Consider the following 20084-nt stretch of genomic DNA (forward strand, 5'->3'; position numbering starts at 1 on the left):
CGGCTGGAACAGGGAGCAGAGGGAGAAGAGGGGAATTGAGGGAGTGGAATAAGATGCGCGATGCGATGCGAGGCGCGAGGCCGTGGGTGCAGAGGAGTCAAGATTCGGTTGGCGCCGCGATGGGTGACGGGAAGCTGAGAGAAGAGGGCCGGAGATGGCGACACCGCAGGTCCGGGAGCAGAGGCGTTGCGCGCGCGACAGCTCAAGCTCGCCTCAACAGAGATTGCGCGAGGCTGAGAAGCAGATCGCAGAGTCGAAGGTCTCGCGGAGGACGCACAAGCGGTCGCGGAAGAGAATCGCAGCGCAGCGCAGGTTGAGTCGGAGGGATGGAAGGGGGAGAGGAGAGAGGAGGAGGCGAGGTGAGGTATGGATGGGAGGAAGAGATGGAACAGGAGACGGGGCGCGAGCGTCCTTTGGGGGGGGATGAGAGGCGGGGGGGCGTGGCCAGCAGCGAGTGTCGACGGGTGTGTTCCAGCGGACAGCGGGCAGCGGCCACAGCGGCCAGAGCGTGCGAGGCCCCACGGGCGGATCGGCCTGAGAGGCCTTGTCGTGCCGGCCTGGCGCCCCACCCACAGGGTTCGAGAGTCGCTGCAGCAGCGCTGTCGACGTGCTGCTCGGGCGGCATCACGCAGCGGTTGCAGCGAGCCTCCAGCGGGCCTCCAGCGAAGGGCTGGCGCTCGGCGCAGGAGCCGGATTGCCTGATGGACCATGGAACTTTGGATGGAAGTCTTCCATCAATTTACGGCACAGCACTTTCTCTCCTTCATGCACACATCTCAACAGAGCCACTCTCATCGCCGCCTTCAACAAAGAGAAGCGCTGTGGCCTCCCGTCCCCCCTCCCCCCCCCGGCGCGGAACGGAAAAAACAGCGCACGCAGCTTGTGAGCGAAAGCGAGCTGGACCAACGCCGGGTGACAGCGACAGAGAGGAGGCGTCTGGTGCGGAAAGCCGAGAAAAAACCAATCGAGGCTGTCGCGCGCCTCTTCCGGCCTGCCAACCCTTGGTCCCCCCAAATTCCCACTATGACGCAGGTCGGAGTTTTGTCGCCTTGCCGTGCGCTTGTGCCCGGTACAGCGAGGGGACTTGGCCGGTGCCTCATGCTGCTTGCACTGCAGGTTGGCAGTCCGCCAGCTCCATCTGCGTTCCGTGAGCCAGGCACCAGGCCTGGGTGTACTGCGCGTGTACTTGCTGTGTACTCGACCCCGGCCCGAGATCGCGTCTCTTGGGATGAAGCCTCTGTTTCTCTCATACAACAACTTGGCAAAACGACAGGCTCCGGGGATTCAAGGACCGCGTCCGGCATGTATTGCGCGACGCATTGAATCCCTCCTTCCACGGCAATTTGAACTCTTCAGCAGGACTCAGTTACTCGTTGCGTGCGCCAAATAATCGCACCGCCCCGTCCGCACAACAGAACCAGTGCGACTCTGCCGGCGAGATTCCCACCAACCCGCCCTCGCCCCCCTTTCCCTCCCCCGAAGCTCCCATCTGGGCCCCCGACCTCTTCCCTCTTCATTTCACCAGCCAAGCGCCGATTGCCTCCCTCCCAGAAGCCCGGCCGCGCCCACTCTGGCCCGGGGAGCCAATGGCGACGAGCCCTGCCGCGATGCAGCCAATCAGCCGCGGCCCCCCAGCAGATGGGCTGACTGACGCGCCGCGTGGTGCATCTGCAAAAGCCTCTCCGTGTGCCGCGCCGGAACCGAAGAGGCTCCATCGTCCGATTCCTTCTGCTGTCATTTGTTGAGTCGGCCACAGAGAGAGACAGAATGAAGGACAAGAAGAGGCGGCGTTTCGGCTGTCTGCTCGAGTTGCAACGCCGTAAAGCATCTGGCAATCCTGCGACTTTGCACGTCCGATTATGTGCGCACGCGGCGCTGGTACGACCGCCACTGGTCGCCAGCAGCCCCGTACCAGATACCGGGCAGTCCCCAGTTGCTCCTGCGCCAGTCCATGTCCACTGTACGCCGTGCACCGTGGCTCTCCGAAGGCGGCACAGACTCGGCGGGCAACGCGTGCAACGGCGTCTTTTGCCTCATCAGTGGAGGGCGGACGCTTTCTGAGGAGGAGAGAGAGGGGGCAAGGGAAAGAGGCTCGGCAGGCGCCGGTGCATGCTCACTAGAGAGCAAATGCCAGGACTGCTTCTGCCGTTCTACGTTCTCACACAGGTCTACCTAAGGTACTAACACGAAATACTCGCCCAGCAAGAAACTGGCATCGATCCGTACACGCAACCGAGGCCCAAGCCAACTCTGCGGAGGTTGCTGTACTTTTTTCGGAGCACGGTCTGGCGCCGGCTAGTACGGAATATGCAGGTGGGTGACTGTAGCGCCGTCCCGGTTGCACAGAGCCAGAGCCAGACCCCGGCCCCGAGGCGTCGTGGGTGTGTTCGAGTGCAGTGTTTCGCCTCGGTTTCCTTGATTTTCCGAGGCAGAAACGGCAATTATGCTCAGCAGCAACGACAAGACACCAGACAATTCAGTAACAGGCTCGCTATTTGTTCACGTGCTTCCAGGCTGCGGCTCTGTGTGTGCTGAAGCGGTGATGGTGATATAACGCGGAAGGGAAGAGGGGGAAAAGGAGGCGGCCAGTGAGGACACGCGCGCGACACACAGAGTCGCCAGTCGGGTGGGGTGGACCCTAGATCCAAGTTATCCACGGAACAGCTCCATCATTCATGTCCGCAGCCGGACGGATGCCGCCAGCGAGCCACTGGGGACGCGCCCTCGATGAGCCTGGGCTGGGCCTGTCAGTTTCCTGTCTTGTCGTCTCCAGTGTCGGCGTCTGGCCTGGTGTCCTGGTCGCTTGCTGGTCTAGTGCTGGCCGTCTTCTTGTCGTCTCCAGGGTCGTCACCCTGCAGCAGCTCGTCAAATGCAAGACCTGAGACAAAGGCGACAGAATCAAGAGATGCATGCCTACGTGTGCGAAGCATGTACGAAACGTGCGGCCCCAGCAGACGAGCCGCACATGGAGAAGCCACATGGACCAAGGAGCATGAACCGACAAAGAGGCTGGGCATCAGCCGCTGATCTCTCCTGTATCACACGGGTTGGATGGGCTGTGCCGCCGGCTAACAGCGTCTGGTCCGGCCCTTGTTTGACTGCGAGAGCGTGCTATCTCCGGGGAGCATCAACTTTCGGACTCGATACTAGATATGACAAGCAGCTATCTGTCAAGTCTGTCTTGCATGGGGGGGTATTCCGGCAATCTGCTCTCATTAGGGGTTGGCCAAGGCAAACAAACAAGTCGTACAGGAACAGGCAGAACCCGAGAGACGCCACCCCACGACGCACTTGGTGGGCCCTCCGTGAGCTCCGATGATTGCGTCCAATTTCTGGCCCGCGCCTTGTCCCGCCTGTGGACGTCTGTCAGTCGGTCAGCGGCGCCTCGACTCGAGCCCTTGAACCATGCTCCATGTTCAGGGTGCCGGTCCCCGGTGTTGGTTCGTTGTGCGAGGGCGTCCAATGGCGGTGCCTGTTGCTGGGATTCTCGACGGTCCCTGCCGCTCCGCTCAGGTCTGGTGTCCTTGATCCGTCGTCTGCACCGGGAAGCGCAGCCTGCGTCTTCACCGATGGGATATTATCCATGCAGCTCATTCAATCATACAGTACTGCTTGCAACGGGCAACTGGATTGGCTCACAGTGGCAACCATTACCCTATCCCATGTTGTTATGCTTTCTCCGGCAATCACTTGCAGCCCCAGCCCAGGAACCGCGAACAGTGTGTCTCCGTCGCACACTGGTCGGTCGGTCTGTGCGGCGACGCTTCCGCTCATCCCCGGGCTGGCATCATGCAAGTTCCGGCGCTCAATTTCGCCCTCCTCCGGATCCAGATTGGATGTCTTGATTTGTTGACATCCTGCTCTACTACTGCTGAAGATGGTGCTCAAGAGTATGAAGCATGGGGCCTTTTTACTTGCGTTGCGAAAGTTGTTCGATGCTCGCACCATGTCTGTCTGCGTCAGATCATTCGCGACGACACGGACCAGCATCATACCACGCCGGCGACGAACACGCGGTCTTTAGACGACTGTCGCCTGACCAAAGCCATCTCTCATAATGAATGGCTTACTTGCACTTGGCGCGATCTCTTGCGGGAAGAGTTAGCAAGCTTTGTACGAAGCTAACAGTCCTCATCCAGAAAGTGAAGTAGGCTGCGACAAGATCAGAGTCAAAGGCAGCGCGATTCGGGCCGTGACCGTGTCGAGCCCGCATGCAAGAATAGCGGCTGTGGCAGATCTTAGATCCAAGCAACCCCTCGCAAGCGCGTTTCTCCCAGGATCCGCACTCCCCGGGAGGTCCCGGGCTGAGGAAAGGCTCCGATGCGTTTACCCCTTCGGTAGAGGAGACTATCATTTGGATGTGCCAGCGGCTCTTAAATGTTTCTATCGAATCTCATCGACCCCTCTTGTTCCGTCTTTGCTCAAGGGGGGTTTGACAGGCATGAGATGGAGATGAAGGTGAATCTACCCTGCAGAACCACTAACCAAGCTCGGTTATCTCGGGTCCAGACGAGCTCGGCTTTTCCCATACGACATGCCATGCCCAGGGGTGGCGATGCCAGCCGGCTCTTAGTGAGCGCTTCAATTCAGCGTCGTTGTATCTTTGTACAATTTGTACCATGATGTGGAAGCAAGAGGAGGACCCGACCGCAGGTTGAATGAGATCTAAGGTTGACTGAGCTCTGGACATGTTGTCTGGCAGCTTGAAACTACGTCCGCGGAGTTAGATTAGTCAAAGATTTCAATGAGCTGATGTCTTACACGGACGTGAAATTCCGTGTGCTGATAATGTGAGTCGTTGTCTGACATGTCCCGTCGGGTCGGGGAAAGGAGGTTGTTTGATGCTAATCTGGCACCTTGATGAATACGGATGGAGGGATTAGACATTACTTGCTTGATGTAGGATGAATGAGCTGAGCAGCAACACCAGCAGAAAGACTACCGACTACGTTTTTGAGAAGACCCTGTGAAAATCGGCATGCTGGTGCAAGATATCCAAATGCTATTCATTGATTGATACGTTACAAAAATTGAACGACATCCATAATCCTTCCATGAAGACAACCTCACTTAGACAAACCCCCAAGATCATCACCATCCCCCTCAAACCTGCTGCGCCGTCTCCCCGCTCGGCAAAGAAACAACATACTCCAACGACAACTTGACCGCCTTGCCCGCATTCAGCGTAACATCCCAGCTCACCAGCCCATCCTTCTTCGGCCTCGCCACAGCCTTCCCCCACCCCTCGTCCTTACCCTCCTTCCCAGCCTCGCCCGACGGCACGCCCGCGCCGTCCACCGTCAAGCCCCTCGGATACGACAACTCGACGCGCAGCTTCTCGTCCTCGGAAACAGGAACCTGGTCCAGCACAAACAGATTCACGGCCCTTCCCCCGACGGCCCTCGTGTTATGCAGCGTCATCGTCCGGACGTACACCGAACTATCCTGGTTCCCGAACAGGCCCGCCGTCGTACGGCGCACCTCGGGCTTCGGATACGTCACCTTGATCGCGGGATCGACGCCCAGGCTGAGGCTGAAGGACTCGCCGGAGCTGCATCGCGGCAGGGACGTCTTGCCCATGAAGGTCCCGTCGAGGGTTAGGCTGGCGTTGCCCTTGAGGAGGGCCATCTTGCTGCTGTTCTTGAGCTTCGCCTTGAGGTACGCCACGGGCTTGTATTTCGCGACGACGGTGTGGCTGAAGACGACGTTGGAGAAGAGGATGCGCGCGACGCGCTGCTTGGAGCCGTTGTTCTTGGGGACGAGCGTCTTGAGGCCGGGGAGGTCGTATGTTGTTGTGAGGCCGGTTTCTTCCACCAGCGAGGCGTCGTAGCTGTCGTTGGGCTGGGCGCCGTCGTTGAGGAAGGAGTCCAAGTCGAAGTCGTTGAGCGCATTCTGCGATTGTAGGGCTTGTTGCTGCTGCTGCTGCTGCTGCTGCTGAGCTTGCTGCTGAGCCTGTTGTTGAGCTTGCTGCTGTTGCGCAGCAGCTGGGGCGGCAGATCCAAACAGGCTGCCGCCCCCAAGGAACGGTGCGCCTGCCGCTGACGGAGGGGCGGAAGACATGGAGCCAAACAGGCCGGTTCCTCTGGACGTTGCCGCTGGAGCGGCGGAAGAACCAAAGGGACCGACCGATCGGGCGTGTACTATCGGGACAGAAGGACGATCAAGAGGAAGGACGGCGGAGCTCCTCGTCATCTTCCGCCTGGCGTTTTGCTGCTGCAGCGGCATCGGTGCCCGCTGGGCATTGCTCATCGCATACGAAATCTCCTCGGCGCTGCGCGTAATGTCGCCGCTCGCGTAAAAGGGCTGGCCCTTGGACGCAAGCTTGATGCGCCAGGGGTTCAGCTTGGGGATGGTGTCGTACAGCCCGGAGAAGGTGGCCTGCGACGTCGACAGCGTCACCTTGCAGCTCTTCCACGACTCGCTGGTCTGGTTGGTGAGCATGGCGTCAAAGTAGAGCGACGCGGAGGCGTTGGTCGTCGACAGCTGGAGGTCGTAGCTCGGCGTCCAGTAGGCCGACGACGTGACGTACGAGAAGGCAAGGTTGCACTCGACCGGGCCGGCGTCATCTCCGTCGCCTCCTTCGGCCGGGATCTGGACAATGTCGGCGTCGCTGGCCGTGGAGCCGCGGCGCGAGGTCATGGGCGTCATGGCGGCGACCTCGAGCGTGATGCGCACGCTGTAGACCTCGAGCGGCCAGAACTCCTGCTGCTCGTCGCGCAGGCGCTGGCGCTCTCTCCTGGCCTCGGCCTTGAGCCTGTTCTTGCGGGCCTTTTTCTTCTCCTTTTCCTTTTTCGCTCGCGCTCTCGCCTTGTCCTCCTTTGCGTTTCTCTTGTCGTGGGCACGCTGTAGCTTGTTGACCTTCTTTTCGGCCTTTTCCACGTCCTTGCGGAGCTCCCTCTGCAGGTTGTTGCTTCGCATCAAATCCGCAAAGGCCTTGGAACGCTCCTCTTTGTACTGCTCGAGGGTGGCCTGGATAAAGTCGTCGTTCTTCCGCTCACTGATTCTGCTCACTTCCTCCAGCAGATGCAGCCGCTTCTGCGCACTGCCCGCGTCGTCCACGGCCCTCGCCAGTGCATCCGCACACTCCTGAAGCTTCTCCCGAGCAGACGCCAGCTCGTGGTCCTCTGCCCTGGCCTCACCGTCGGATGATTCGTCGCCATCTGACTCGGACTCGGACTCGGATTCGGGCTCCGGGTAGACCTCGTCGAAGCGCTGGCGGTTGGGCACGGGCTCGACTTCGAGGTTGGTGATTGTGGCGGTGCCGTTGCTCTCGACTTTGATGGAGTCGGAGTCGACGGTCCGGCTGAGGCCGACGATGGTGACTTCGTTTGTGCCTCGCTGTGAGGGTTGTTAGCGGACCAGGGCTTGGTGATGGAAGTGTTGGTGTGATGTGTGTTGGCTTACTTTGAGCTGGACGCCCTTGATTTCTCGGTGGACTTGGGCTCGGGAGGGGAACAGGGTGACTGAGGAGGTGTTGAGATCGCTGACAAAGTATTCGACCTTGTGGACTGTTTCCAGGTCGCTGATGGCAGATGAGACGCCCATCTTGACGATTGTTCACTTGTTCACTTGCTCGCTTGGTTGCGGAAATGACACTGTTGAGATTGTTCGTCAATGAGAGCTTAGATGCTTGCAATTGACACCAAGATGCCTTATACAGGAGCAATTGGTGGCATCAATGGTTTTGTCGAGGTTGTTTGATCAAGAATGAATACAATTGAAAGAGCGACAGTGACCTCTTTTATATATGCCACTGATGCACGCATCCGCCAAGAGATCATACGTTATAAGCTCGAGCACACGCAAGGCGTCCTCCCACCATAATCCATCAATCAAACCAACGGATCGCATCTCCCAACAGCTGGTTCGAAGCTAAGAGCGCAGTTCTCATGCGCCCAGCAAATAGGCTGCAGCGCAGGCAGACGCGGGGCAGCAGCGGGTAAGTGCATATCGAGCCACAGTTGGTTGCCTGCTTCGATTTCGTCGTGTTTGTGCTTCTCTGATTGGCTGAACGTCATGATTGACACGTCGTTGGTTACCTAGTATTATCAATCTTGGACATGACGCGGTGCTTGATGTTCGACTGAATGAGAGCTGGCCCGTGTTGGTGAGGGGGTTTTTGGAGGCGTCATTGTTGGTGGACTGCCCGGACGCTTAAAAGCGGTGGTACGATGAAGGGACTTTGCTTGGTCGTCGAGCTGTCAACGGGGTCCCGCTTCCGTGTTGGTTATTAGCGGCCGACTGAGCTGAAGGGGCTGAGCTGCAGATGAATCTAGTCTGCACTTTGCTACCCTGTCAATCCAGTTGGGTCTCTCGTGAGAATTGATTGATTCGTTTTGATAGGTGGCTTGAAGGTGCTGAAACGAGGTATGTGTGTTCATCATGTTCTATGGACTTTGTCGATTCTGACTACAAAGGGGTTCATCCTAAAATAATGGGAATTGTTACGGTCGAAGCTTTTGAACCAACAGGACGAGTGTCTGGCCTCATGGGAGAGGCATCAGAGCTGTTGCACTCTGAGTTGTCTTATAACAGAAATTTCTGCAACTTGTATCAGATCTCTCTGTGAAAGTAGGGCTGCCATTCAAACGCGAAGAGGCATTCTCAAGGAAGCTAGGCGTACCAAGCATCAATGGCAGCGATGACCCCAGCGTTGTCTTGAGCACCATTGTCACTTCGACAATTTACGCCCAGAAACGAGCAAGTCAAGGCTGTTCAGAAACAAAGGGGGTTAGGGGTAGAGCAGGCTCTTCATGAGCTGCACAGACGGCCGCGCCGTGGCCAGGAGATGTGGGAATGCACTTACACCCACATGTCGGTGAGGCCCTCGTTCAGGGTGAGGCGGAGCTGGTCTATGGAGTCTCTGTGGTGGAGTTTGTAAATCGTACTACGTATCTTTGACGTTGTCATAATGCATCTTGAAAGGCAAACTGTATCGAGGAATGATGCAGAATAAACGTTGAGCGTACACCTGCCAATCCATCAGCTTTCAGCTTTCAGCTTCAGCTTCAATCGTGAGCTGCCACACAAAACGTCAGCCTCAATCTTTGCCCGACACAATGACAGCATCCCCGCCTACACGCATAAATGATCACCGCCTCGCGCATTGCATAACAGCAACTCGGGATGATGCCAAGCCCCCACTCTTACCCGCCTCAGCTCCGTGTCCAGCATGCAATAACTTCGTGCTTTGGCCCTCTGCATCATCTGCCTTGTTACCAGCCACCCCCAATTTGAGCCTCGCCGGATCCCTTTCCCAAGGACGCTGAAGCTCTGACAGGTCCATCATCTCCCAAGCCGTGACTCTTGACGTCTTCTTCTTCTCCTCCCCTGCTTGTGCGTGACATAAGAACCTCCCGTTGCCAGCCATGGAACCCAACACGCCCTTGAAGGAGCTCGATCCGCAGCCCATTGACTCGCCCGCGTCCAGTAGACCCTTTGGCATCACGACAGCGCCGCCCACGACGCTGCCCATGCGCCCGGCCATGGACCAGCATATGAACCACTCGAGCGGCATGGACCTGCCCAGGGCGACGCCCGCCTCGCGCTCCGCCGAGTTCAAGCCCAGCGACTTCCCACCAAGGCCCAATGACTACCCCAAGGCCGCCAGCGACTATCCCAAGGCGCACGACTTCCCGCCGCGGCCGTACGAGTACCCGGCCCAGGTCCAGCGGCCGATGCAGCAGCTGCAGTCGCCGTACAAGCCCGCGGTGCCGCAGCTGGGCATGGAGGACGTCAAGGCCAGTTGCCAGCGCAACCTCAAGCACCTGATGTACCTGCAGAACCAGCGGCGCGCCTTTGGCTACTCGTCGCAGGCCGTGGACCTGGAGTGGCAGATCCGCAGCCAGACGGGCGTCTTGATCGGCGAGCTGCGGACGCTGCAGGACGGGGTGCGCCGCATGGTCAAGGACGCAAAGAACCACCGCTGGCGACGATGGTTGTTTGGTGGAATCCTGTAAGGGCTGCCTTTTCCCTTTCTCATCTCATCTCATCTCATTTCATCTCATCTTGGGAGCTCAGGCTAAACTGAATGCCACCAGCGCAACCTTCATCCCTGCCGTGCGCAAGCTGTTCCGCCGCGGCGCAGACGCAGAGTCGCTGGTCTCGTCCAACAACACCGAGTACGCGTTCCGCAAGTCAAAGGGCCTCCTGCAGCGCATCAAGGACTCGGTGCTCGGCCACGGCCGCCTGGCGAGCATTGCCTTCTTCGTCTTTTCCGTCCTGTACGTGTTCCAGAACGAGGTGACGCTGCGGGTGGCCAAGACGGTGCAGAAGCGCCTCAAGAAGCTGTCGCAGCGCCTCGAGTACAGCAACCAGGAGATTGAGGAGAGGGACCTGAAGGCGCTCGAGGGATGGAGATGGAGGGTTATTCTGTGGTGAAGTGAAGTGAAGCAGCAGAGTTGGGTGCTTTTCTGTGAACTGACGGGGGTGAATTGGCTGGAGAGCGATGATGACGAGATATATCCTACTAAAGGTGCATGATTGTAACGAAGCGTGTGCACAGAGCGCAACCCGGTTTGGGTTACTCGACTTTCTCTTTTCACATCTCCTACATACCTCTTTATATTTTGCTAACATTTAATGACTCCTTTTCTTCATTTTTCACTGCCGCCAGATTGATGATCAGGATTCGCTTTTCGGCAAGTGTCCGAGTTCACGACAATGGATGGTAATGAGAATGCGTCGGGCCGCCAATCGCCTCCGCCTCCACCTCACGCCAAAGCCGGGGCCGGATCTCGTCGACCTTTGGCCAAAGAATCGAAAGATGCCTATTTTCGAAATCTGTACACGAGAGCGCCCGACTTCAAGGCAATAGCTCTCGTCGATCCAGATTTTGCAACCATGTTTGTCGTGCCCTTCCCCTGTCCTCAATGTCCATGCTAACCTGAGAAAAGCGTCAAGGGACGAGACCTCAACTTCAACGATCCCAAATCCGTCATGCAGCTGACGAAGACTCTTCTCAAAGTGGACTTTGATCTGCGGATAGAGTTGCCAGAGGATAGGTTATGCCCTCCTGTGAGTCAAGCCTTGATCCTTGGTGAAATTGAGTCTAATGGGGAAACTCCAGGTCGCAAATAGACACAATTACATCCTGTGGCTCAAGGACCTGTTGGACACGACATCGTACGATGAGCCTGGCGGGAAAGCCGTTGGACTGGACATTGGCACGGGGGCGAGCTGCATATACCCGCTGCTTGGATGTGTCCAACGCCCATGGTCATTCATCGCAACCGGTGCGTTTCCTAGTTGACTCTGCTGTTTGCCGCTGACTTGGAGTCACTGCGTACTGACAGATTCAAAGATATTGACGACAAAAGCTTGGAGTGGGCAAGAAAGAACGTCAAGCTCAACGACCTCGAAAGCCGGATCCAAGTCATCGGCCGCAACCCCGACGACGCTCTCATCCCGCTAAAAGACATCAAACTAGACTCCCTCGACTTCACCATGTCAAACCCCCCTTTTTACGAATCCGAGGAAGCAATGGTCAAAAGCGCAGAGGAAAAGTCCCGCCCGCCATTCACCGCATGCACCGGCGCAAAGGTCGAAATGGTGACGCAAGGCGGAGAGGTAGGCTTCATCGAGCGCATCTTCCAAGAGTCCCTCGAGCTGCGCGAGCGCGTGCGGTGGTACACCGCCATGGTGGGCTTCTTGTCCAGTCTCACGCGTATGATAGACAAGCTGAGGGAGCACAAGATTGACAACTACGCCGTGACCGAGTTTCAGCAGGGCAACAAGACGAGGCGGTGGGCGATTGGATGGAGCTTCCGGCCGTTACGTCCCGCACAGAGCGTTGCGAGAGGGACCAAGGCGGCTTTATCAAAGGGAATCCTGCCCGCCATCACAGAGTATGTTGCATTCCAGATGCCGCTCGGCGGAAGCGTCGGTGATTTTGCAGAGAACCTGAGCAGCGCCATTGCGGCGCTTGATCTCATGTCCTGGGACTGGGACAGAGAGAAGCTTCAGGGGGTCGGGAGGGCCGTGGACAAGGTATGGGCCCGGGCGTGGCGGCGGCGGAAGAAGCGCGAGGCGGAGGCGGGCGAGCAGGGGAAAGGTGAAGAGAAACCGACGGAGCAGGTGTGTACGTTTGGCTTCAGCGTTGCTGTGAGGGTGTCGAGGGAGCATGTCTCTGTGGAGGCGCGGTGGCTGGAAGGACACGACGAGACGGCCTTTGAAAGCTTCCGAGGGTTCTTGAAGACGGCGTCAGAGAAGGCTGTGGATGATGTAAAGAAGAAGGCTCACAAGTGATCTATCCGAGTCTATTTACCTCCCTCTCATCGCAAACCACCTTCTATGAACGAGGCGCAGTTCTCTCTATAGCAATAGCAATATCCTAGGCTTCAAGGCAGATGCTTATCAAAACCCGCCTCCACAAGCCTCATCCCCGCCTCCCAGACCTCCTCCGGAATCTCCTGCTCAATCTGAAACCCCTTTGCAGGATACTCCCTAATCCTCACCAAATCCCCCACCATGATACTCGTCACCAGCTCCCGCGGGTTACTCGCATCAGGATACTCGTCCCAGCTCAACCCCGGCGACGACACCGTAAACAGCGTCCCCTCATCAGGCCACTGCTTCCGAAACGTCGCATACGTGCGCCGTTCCATGTACGGCTTCTGCACGAGCACCAGGCTCCTCAACTCCCTCAACAGTCCCCTCTCGCGCAGCAAATCATACGTGAAGCGTACATTTTCACCTGTATTTCTTGCCCGGGGCTCGACGACGATTCTGTCGGCGGGGACGCCCATTTCGCGCGCAATGGCCGCGAAGGCGACGGCTTCGGGCTCGCTGAAGAGGCCCTTTGTCAGGACGCCCGAGTCGCCGGAGAAGATGAGCCAGGGGGCGATGCCGTCGAGGTAGAGCTGGGCTGCGTGGGCGGCGATCCGGGTGTCGAGGCTGCAGAGGCAGAAGATTGCGGAGGCGGGGCGCAGGGGGAGGGACATGCGGTGGTAGTTGTAGACGAGGGAGGCGTCTCTGTGGATTTGGTCTGTTTGGTCTGTTTGGGTCATTTTGAGGGTAAAATGTTCTTTATATGGTGAGGGTTGAGGAGTGGTTGAGTGTGTGTAAGTGGGAGGTTGGGTGCGAGATGAGTTGAGGGGGATGGTTGAGGCTTCAAGCCGGGTATACGAGAGTTGGGTGGGGATTGAGTGAGTGCATGTGGTGTATAAGCGCCTTGTGATACCAATTCAAGAGACTATGGAGCATCACAGAGGCACTCGTTTGTGAATCATGAAGAGGCTTGCTCAGGATAAATCACTTGATTATAATTTCTAGCGATCCGCTAGTTGGCTGCTGTCTTCAAGTGTAGCGGGTTATCTTGCCTGAGCACCTATCGAGAGGCCCTCACTTTTAGCCGTACGACTACACAATTGTCACATAGCAGCAGGTAAGCTTCACTCTTCAGTGTAAGCAATTGGCGTCTTTCAAGCACCTTATCCAAAGCCTGAAAATAACAAGAACTGCCAGTACTCTATATCGTAAGAATCAGCTCCATCTTGCATAACCTACCTGACTTAACACGACGATCCTCCCATTTAGCCGGATCTGCACCTCACAACTCACCATCATCCCATCAACTCCTCACAACCTCACATCAACACCTCCCAACAGTCTCACATACCTCATTTACATCACCACCATCATGGCCGACTCTCACACCTCCTCCCGCGAAGCCCTCACCTCCCGCATCCTCCCCCAAATGACCCTCTCCTCCGGCCTCTCCCCCTCCCTCCCCTCCTCACTCCACCCCTCTCCCCGCGACTCCGCCCCCGGCCGCTTCAGCATCGCCGGCAACGCCGTCATCACCGGCGGCACCGGCGCCATCGGCCTCGTCGTCTCGCGCGCAATCCTCCAGCACGGCGCCTCCGGCCTCATGCTGCTCGACCTCAGCGTCGACGCCTCGCAGCCCGCCGTGCAGGCCCTCCGAGCCGAGTTCCCGCAGGCCAAGATCGAAGCCCGATCCGTGGACGTGACGGACGAAGAGGCCGTCACCAAGGCCATTGAGGAAACCGTCCAGACGCTGGGCTCAGTCGACATGCTCGTCTGCCTCGCGGGCATAGTGTCCTGCTCGCACGCCCTCGACACGCCCATCTCTACATGGCGCAAAGTCCTCGACGTCAACACCACGGGGGCGTTCATCTGCGCGCGCGCCGCAGCCCGCGCCATGATCTCCCAGGGCACGGGCGGGCGCATCGTCTTCACGGCGTCGATATCCGCGCACAGGGTGAATTTCCCGCAGCCGCAGGCGGCGTACAATGTCAGCAAGGGGGCGTTGCTGATGCTCAAGAGCTCGCTGGCGGCGGAGTGGGCGCGGCATGGGATTACTGTGAATAGCATCAGCCCGGGGTACATGGACACGGTGCTGAACGAGGGCGAGGGGCTGGCGGAGGCGAGGAGGATCTGGAATGAGAGGAATCCGATGGGGAGGATGGGGTTGCCGGAGGAGGTGGCGGGGGTGGTGGTGATGATGCTGAGTCGGGCGGGGAGTTATTTGAACGGGGCGGATGTTGTTGTCGATGGAGGAGGGCATGTATTTTGAGCGTCGAGGACTTGCATATAATAGTAGTTGATGGATGAAGTGGTTGGTGTTGTGGGTATGTTTGTGTATATCGACTTGACGACTTGGACTCACCCTACGGCAGTGACCGTTTCATCAACACAAGTCACATACCAGGCATATTCAACCAAAACATCCAATCATAGTTCCATGAAGAACAGTCTGACCATAAAGGCCCATCTCCATCTCAGCTTGTCACTTCCTGATGTTAAACCCGTTTCATCAACAGTCATCACCAACAAAATTCAACCCACACCCACGTGGGCTCACCCATCCACCCAAAGCATCAACTACTACCAAGGTAGCCAACCCAAGCCTACCCCAAACCAACAGAAGAGAAGAAGAAGAAGAAGAAGAAGAAGAAGAAGAAGAAGAAGAAGAAGAAGAAGAAGAAGAAGATTCACCTGTTCAAAAAAGTAAAAAAGATCAACCGCGCGTGAACCTTGCAAATGCAGGGTCCTCTCTGTTCATCCATGCAACTGATTAGGCGAGATGCATCTCATCTCCATCAGGCGCTTGATTAGAACAACTTGATGCCCATGCGTTCGGTTAAAATGAGCAGTCCTTTGTTTTCTCTTCCAGGGTAAAGTCCGTGGATCCAGATTAGCAGATCTCGGCATCAAAGCTCATTTGATAAGCAATCTCTTTTCATCCATCTTGAAACTCGTCTCAACATGGCTTGTACCCATCTCATCCAAGACTCATTCTCACAGAATTTAGGTAATACACACATACAGGCTTCATCAGTAAGGTAGCTCATGATTCTCGTCACACACCACCAAAATCAACTCATCGCTTATCCCGCACCCTCACCCTCACCCTCACCCACGCCAAAGCAAGCGACCGGCTCAACACCAGCCTTTATCCCCCCCTCGAGCGAACCATCTCCCCCACGTGGCCCATCACCACTCCCTCCGCAACCCTCCATTGCTCTCCATAGAACCCCATCTCTGCACACGCTTCCCGTCCTGCAGCATATGCAACCATTGCTCGCATTCTAAACGTCCCATGGCCATGCACGGCTCACTCTAGCTCACACCATCAACCAGCCATTAACGCGCTGCAAATACAAAAACGTGCACTCTTTGGCCGTGGAAAGATTGGCGCTTGGGAGACGAAAGCCGGCATCTGCCTGGGGGCGCGCCTCTGGTTGGTCCATCACAGGCGGCGGATCTCGAAAATCACAGACCAAATTCAGTACAGTTCAATCAAATCTACTGATCCAATATGCATGGAATCGTACCAAGTGAGATCCAATTAATAGACCGCAACCCATGCATCGTTCATGGCATTTCGTAGGCGGTTCGGTTCGTATCGAGGCCCCCATGTCGGGTGCAGCGAAACGACCATCAATTTCTATTTGTTGTACTTATAAACAACAACAAACACCATCTGCTCCGTCCAAAGGTTCTCGACCAAAACCACCCCATTTTCCTTTTGTCATTGCATCTTCCAGCATCTTCGCGCCTCCTCACCAGACCCTCTCCGTCTCCGCCGTCTTTTGCCCAATTTGAATCCTGGGCCATGGACAAAGTCACCCTGTTGACGTCATCTCGGCTCGAGCCCACCGCCGGCGTCCGGCCCCACTCGTCGTCCGTCGTCCTTGGAAGCCTCTTGTTGAGCGTCTCTGCGGCCCCCCTTGAATATCAGGCCCGCCTCGCCCAGCTCTGCTCCTTCATCTCTCTTCACGTCTACAAACTCGTCTCTCTGCACGTATATACAGTCATCTGTCTGCAAGGCTACTTCATCTCGCGTGCCGCCAAGCATCTCCTCTCTCATGCCTTATACGCCTCGCAGTGCCTCCTCACGCACGGATCCGCCATGTTCGCAAAGACCGTAGTCGACTTCTGGCAGTCCCGGAGGATCCAAAAGATCCGCGCCAAGCTCTTTTACGAGTTCGCAGTCTTCATCCTCGGCTGCGGCAACGCCTTCTTCCTCCTCGTCTTCTGGCCTGGCTGGCTGTTCCTCGGCGCTGCCGCCCTGGCCCTGAAGCAACTCGCCGGCTGATGGACTGATCAATTGAAATCAATCGGGCTGATTGACAAACGCTTCTGCGCCATCATCAAGAGAAACCACCTCCAGCCGCTCCACATTATCAGCGAACAAAGAGTCCGTTCTCGATTACTCGACGCTTCATCTTGAGCTCCATCATCATCATGATTCCTACACTATCCGACCTCTTCACTTTGCAAAGAAAAACGTGTTCCCGCCGTTGTCTTTCCGAATCTGCGTCGAGTAATCCATCTCCGGATCAAACTCCTGCCACGTGCTGGCCGGGTAGATGTGCTTGTGCCTCTCGTACCACCTGCGATCCACCACCTTTGTCAGAGTCGGGTCCTCGTTGTACCCTTCCAGCGTGGAGATGTCGGGCTGTCTCGCTTTGGCCGCTGCCGCCCTCTCAGCCGGAGTCACCAAGACTCCACCACCACTTGTACCGTCCGAGTCGTCGGTCGAGCTTGGTCGGATCGGCGCTTCGGCGCTGTAATCGAAGAGGCGCTTGCCGCCGGGCCCCGTGGTCTTGTTGACGATGAAGTAATAGAAGTCGTAATGCTGGTACCGGTATCAGCATATCTGCATACGAAAAGCGATGGATGGGAATTCAATGGCTCCATAGAAGGAAGCAAAGAATGGAAGCATAGAATGGAATAGAGTCGAGGAATGAATCAACGCAGCAACGGATAGATAGACAAGACTCACATGAGGAATAATGACAGTCCCTCTCACCAGCATCAAATCGTCCACGCCTGCTCTCGCCCATGCTCTCTGTGCATTCGTCTGCTCTCCCACTCCCAGCTCCGCGCCCACCTTGCGGCCCTTGTCCAGAAACACCCACACAAAGTCGCCCTTCCTCATGCGGACCGTCCCGCCAGGGATATTGGCGCCGTCGTAGAAGACAAATGGTATCGCAATCTCGGTGGCCTTGACAGCCTCTTGCAAGGCCACAAACTCCCGCCGCAGCGCCTCCCGCTCCGCAGCCTCCTTGCGCAGCGCCGCCTTGGTCACAGCCTTGGGAATCAGCCCAACCGCCGCATTGGCCTTGATCTTTGCCTTTTTCTCGCCCGCCGGCGTTCCGTCCCTGTCGCTCGAGGGCTCCGTCGAAGCGGCGCTCGCGCTCACCGTTTCGACGGACTCGCCACCGTCCTCGTCATCGTCGCCAAAGGACAAGAGCTTCTTGCCCGGGTTCTGCTTCGCCTTCTTCTTGGCCTTCTTCTTCAGCGGCCCGGCGGGGGCGCTGCTGCTGCCGCCGGCGGAGTCACTGCCAGCGTTGTCAGGAGTGCCAGTCTGCGAGCGGTCCGGCGGTCTTGACGTGCCTGAGAGCGCGACCTCGCGGGCCTCGCGCTCCTGCTGCTCGAGGACCTCGGCGCGCCGCTTGCGGAAGTCGGAGAGCGCGACGAGGCCGACTGTGTTTGTCGAGAGGCGCTCGTTTGTCGTCTTGTTCTGGGGCGTGAAGCGCGACGCTTGCTGGTTCGACATGGCGGCGGTGGGATGGTGGATTGGAGGTGGGAGGGTGAGGCTTCGGGTCATGCTCGAGTTGCGCTACAGGTAATTCTGTTGCAAGCTTATCGGCCATCTGCTATCAGAAGCATACAGTACGAAATATGGGAAATTGTTACTGTGCAGGGACGGCTTACCTCGATACCCTAAATCTCACCGAAGATGCAATGCTGTGAAGTAAATGAGGCTCAATCTCACTTTTTTTTTTTTTTTTTAGATTGAACACAACTTGTGATTGTCCATCTCATCTACGGAAGCTTGGTGCCCTTCCTCGTCGCCTGTCCCACCTGCGAATTCGTCGTGTCCTCTGCATATCTCTTGTACACGTCGATATACTTGTCCTCGTCGCTCCAAGTATCCGTGACGCTCGCCCGACCCTCAACCGCCTTCATCCACGCGCTCCATCTCGTCCACGCACTATCCTCTCCTCCCTCGTCTGGAATCTGAAGCCCACCAGGCTTATAGTAATCTATCAAAAACAGCCGCTTCGCCCAGGGCGCCAAGCTGATGTCCACCAAGCTGATATCCTTCCCTAGAAACCACGGACCCTCGGGATCCATCTCCGCCACCAAAGTCTTGATGTGCTTGTGAAGCTCCCCGCGTGCCTCATCGATAGAGTAGTCTTTCTCAGGCGTGTGCTGCAGGAACCTGTAAAACGCCGGAATGATTCTCGAATTGATGTGATCGATCCACAGCCGGGCCCTGGCTCTCTGATACGCATCCGCCGGCAGCAGGCGAGGGCCGTGGTCCGCCTCATCCGCGTACGCCTCGTCGAGATACTCGATGATGACGGAACTCTCAAAGAGCGGCTTCTGCTGCGTTCCCGCGGCGTCGACGGGCACGCCCAGGGTGGGCACGAGGCCGCGCGGGTTCAGCTTGAGGAAGTCTGGCTCCTTCTTGTAGGGGTTGATTTCGATATACTGGTATGGAATCTTCTTCTCCTCGAGGGTGATCCAGGCTCGTTGGACAAAGGGGCAGAACCAGCCTGCGTAGAGCTTGAGTGGCTGTTCGTCTGCGTGGCGGGCGGCCAGCTGAGCTGCGGCGCCGCTTGGTGCTGAGTGGATTGAAGTGTCGACGCTGCTGCCCATTTTGTAATATGTTATGAACGATTCTTTCCGCTGAAATGGATATCAAACTTTGTATGTAAGTGCTCTGGTTATCTACAAGAGAAGGAAGATGAACAAGTCAAATCAGGTCTGTCGTCTGCAAGAGGTCCGGATCTGATGACGTTATTCAGTCGCACCCCGCGTGGCGAACCTCCGCCTCGGAGCCTTATCTTGATGCAACCCGCAAGCAGCAAAAGAGGGCAATTGATCGATGTTAAAAGCTCCAACTTCTCTGGACCGAAGGTTACATTTGAACGATTATCTGCCTGATGATTCCAATTGCTGACTTTGATCTAGGCTTCTCAGCGCCACAATCTCACAGGGGTACATCAATGTTCGTCACAGCGTGAACAGTCTCAGAATCCGGATGCTATAGACAGCCGCAGTCAATTTCCATGATTTATTCTCACTTCTGTTGTACACTGACTAAGCACATAAGCGACAGAGCTTCCAATCATATGGGCTGTAGATGTGAGATAATCACCAGAGTTGAAACCACGAATCACCCAACGGATCAAGTTGCGACATCGTCCTTGAGAATGTATGGAACCAACGAAAGAACGTCCACTCACCCAATCCCAAAGTCTCATATCCTCGTATAGGTCTATACCCCCTACATACTGATCCTTATGCTCCCTACATACTTATCTTACAGCGCCCAGACTACCACAGACCAAGTGTCTTACCCATAGTCGACTCACGGCGGTGATGGCCTCCCATGTGGGAGGCCCACAGCCCCATATGCAGTCCTCGAGTGAATGTTGGTCGAGCCGTTTGCTCGTACTCTATCAACCACTGGCCAAGAGCCTCTGTTTGTTTACCTTGACTCGTTGCAGTTCCACGAGTTCCCTTCTTTGACTTTCCTTCTCAACCTTGCCGCGCTGTATCGTTGCTCTCAAGCTTTGCTAGTCTCTCGCTCTCGTGTATCT

The 20084-nt window shown here is 56.7% G+C and overlaps 10 protein-coding genes across 10 annotated transcripts; 5 read left to right on the plus strand and 5 right to left on the minus strand.

Annotated features, from left to right (window-relative positions):
• Positions 1 to 1386: 1386 nt before the first annotated feature.
• CCMA1212_003105 (uncharacterized protein) lies at positions 1387 to 1745 on the plus strand (the record flags this gene model as incomplete). Its single annotated transcript, XM_073700466.1, has 1 exon — positions 1387 to 1745. A coding segment is annotated over one exon (357 nt), but the record flags the coding sequence as incomplete, so codon positions are not given.
• A 112-nt stretch (positions 1746 to 1857) lies between these two features.
• Positions 1858 to 2037, minus strand: CCMA1212_003106 (uncharacterized protein; the record flags this gene model as incomplete). The annotated part of the gene is made up of 1 exon (XM_073700467.1): positions 1858 to 2037. One exon carries the CDS (start codon positions 2035 to 2037, stop codon positions 1858 to 1860), a length of 180 nt encoding a protein of 59 aa, XP_073561099.1.
• Positions 2038 to 2675: 638 nt separating this feature from the next.
• Positions 2676 to 2882, plus strand: CCMA1212_003107 (uncharacterized protein; the record flags this gene model as incomplete). Its single annotated transcript, XM_073700468.1, has 1 exon — positions 2676 to 2882. One exon carries the CDS (start codon positions 2676 to 2678, stop codon positions 2880 to 2882), a length of 207 nt encoding a protein of 68 aa, XP_073561100.1.
• A 484-nt stretch (positions 2883 to 3366) lies between these two features.
• Positions 3367 to 3585, minus strand: CCMA1212_003108 (uncharacterized protein; the record flags this gene model as incomplete). The annotated part of the gene is made up of 1 exon (XM_073700469.1): positions 3367 to 3585. One exon carries the CDS (start codon positions 3583 to 3585, stop codon positions 3367 to 3369), a length of 219 nt encoding a protein of 72 aa, XP_073561091.1.
• Positions 3586 to 5103: 1518 nt separating this feature from the next.
• CCMA1212_003109 (uncharacterized protein) lies at positions 5104 to 7545 on the minus strand (the record flags this gene model as incomplete). The annotated part of the gene is made up of 2 exons (XM_073700470.1): positions 5104 to 7338; positions 7405 to 7545. The coding sequence occupies 2 exons, from the start codon at positions 7543 to 7545 to the stop codon at positions 5104 to 5106; spliced, it is 2376 nt and encodes a 791-aa protein (XP_073561092.1).
• Positions 7546 to 8812: 1267 nt separating this feature from the next.
• On the plus strand, positions 8813 to 12246 carry CCMA1212_003110 (uncharacterized protein; the record flags this gene model as incomplete). Its single annotated transcript, XM_073700471.1, has 7 exons — positions 8813 to 8818; positions 9351 to 9955; positions 10041 to 10365; positions 10654 to 10844; positions 10896 to 11016; positions 11069 to 11234; positions 11303 to 12246. The coding sequence occupies 7 exons, from the start codon at positions 8813 to 8815 to the stop codon at positions 12244 to 12246; spliced, it is 2358 nt and encodes a 785-aa protein (XP_073561007.1).
• A 92-nt stretch (positions 12247 to 12338) lies between these two features.
• Positions 12339 to 13007, minus strand: CCMA1212_003111 (Uncharacterized protein; the record flags this gene model as incomplete). Its single annotated transcript, XM_073700472.1, has 1 exon — positions 12339 to 13007. The coding sequence occupies one exon, from the start codon at positions 13005 to 13007 to the stop codon at positions 12339 to 12341; it is 669 nt and encodes a 222-aa protein (XP_073561006.1).
• Positions 13008 to 13639: 632 nt separating this feature from the next.
• Positions 13640 to 14536, plus strand: CCMA1212_003112 (putative NADP-dependent mannitol dehydrogenase; the record flags this gene model as incomplete). Its single annotated transcript, XM_073700473.1, has 1 exon — positions 13640 to 14536. One exon carries the CDS (start codon positions 13640 to 13642, stop codon positions 14534 to 14536), a length of 897 nt encoding a protein of 298 aa, XP_073561005.1.
• A 1542-nt stretch (positions 14537 to 16078) lies between these two features.
• Positions 16079 to 16561, plus strand: CCMA1212_003113 (uncharacterized protein; the record flags this gene model as incomplete). The annotated part of the gene is made up of 1 exon (XM_073700474.1): positions 16079 to 16561. The coding sequence occupies one exon, from the start codon at positions 16079 to 16081 to the stop codon at positions 16559 to 16561; it is 483 nt and encodes a 160-aa protein (XP_073561004.1).
• CCMA1212_003115 (FAM50-like protein) lies at positions 16337 to 19845 on the minus strand (the record flags this gene model as incomplete). Its single annotated transcript, XM_073700475.1, has 6 exons — positions 16736 to 17104; positions 17252 to 18091; positions 18207 to 18219; positions 18302 to 19167; positions 19728 to 19759; positions 19842 to 19845. 6 exons carry the CDS (start codon positions 19843 to 19845, stop codon positions 16736 to 16738), a joined length of 2124 nt encoding a protein of 707 aa, XP_073561010.1.
• Between the last annotated feature and the right edge of the window lie 239 nt (positions 19846 to 20084).

The sequence above is a fragment of the Trichoderma ghanense genome, assembly GCF_004382785.1.
Source record: "Trichoderma ghanense strain CCMA-1212 chromosome Unknown scaffold_2, whole genome shotgun sequence".
NCBI lineage: Eukaryota > Fungi > Ascomycota > Sordariomycetes > Hypocreales > Hypocreaceae > Trichoderma > Trichoderma ghanense.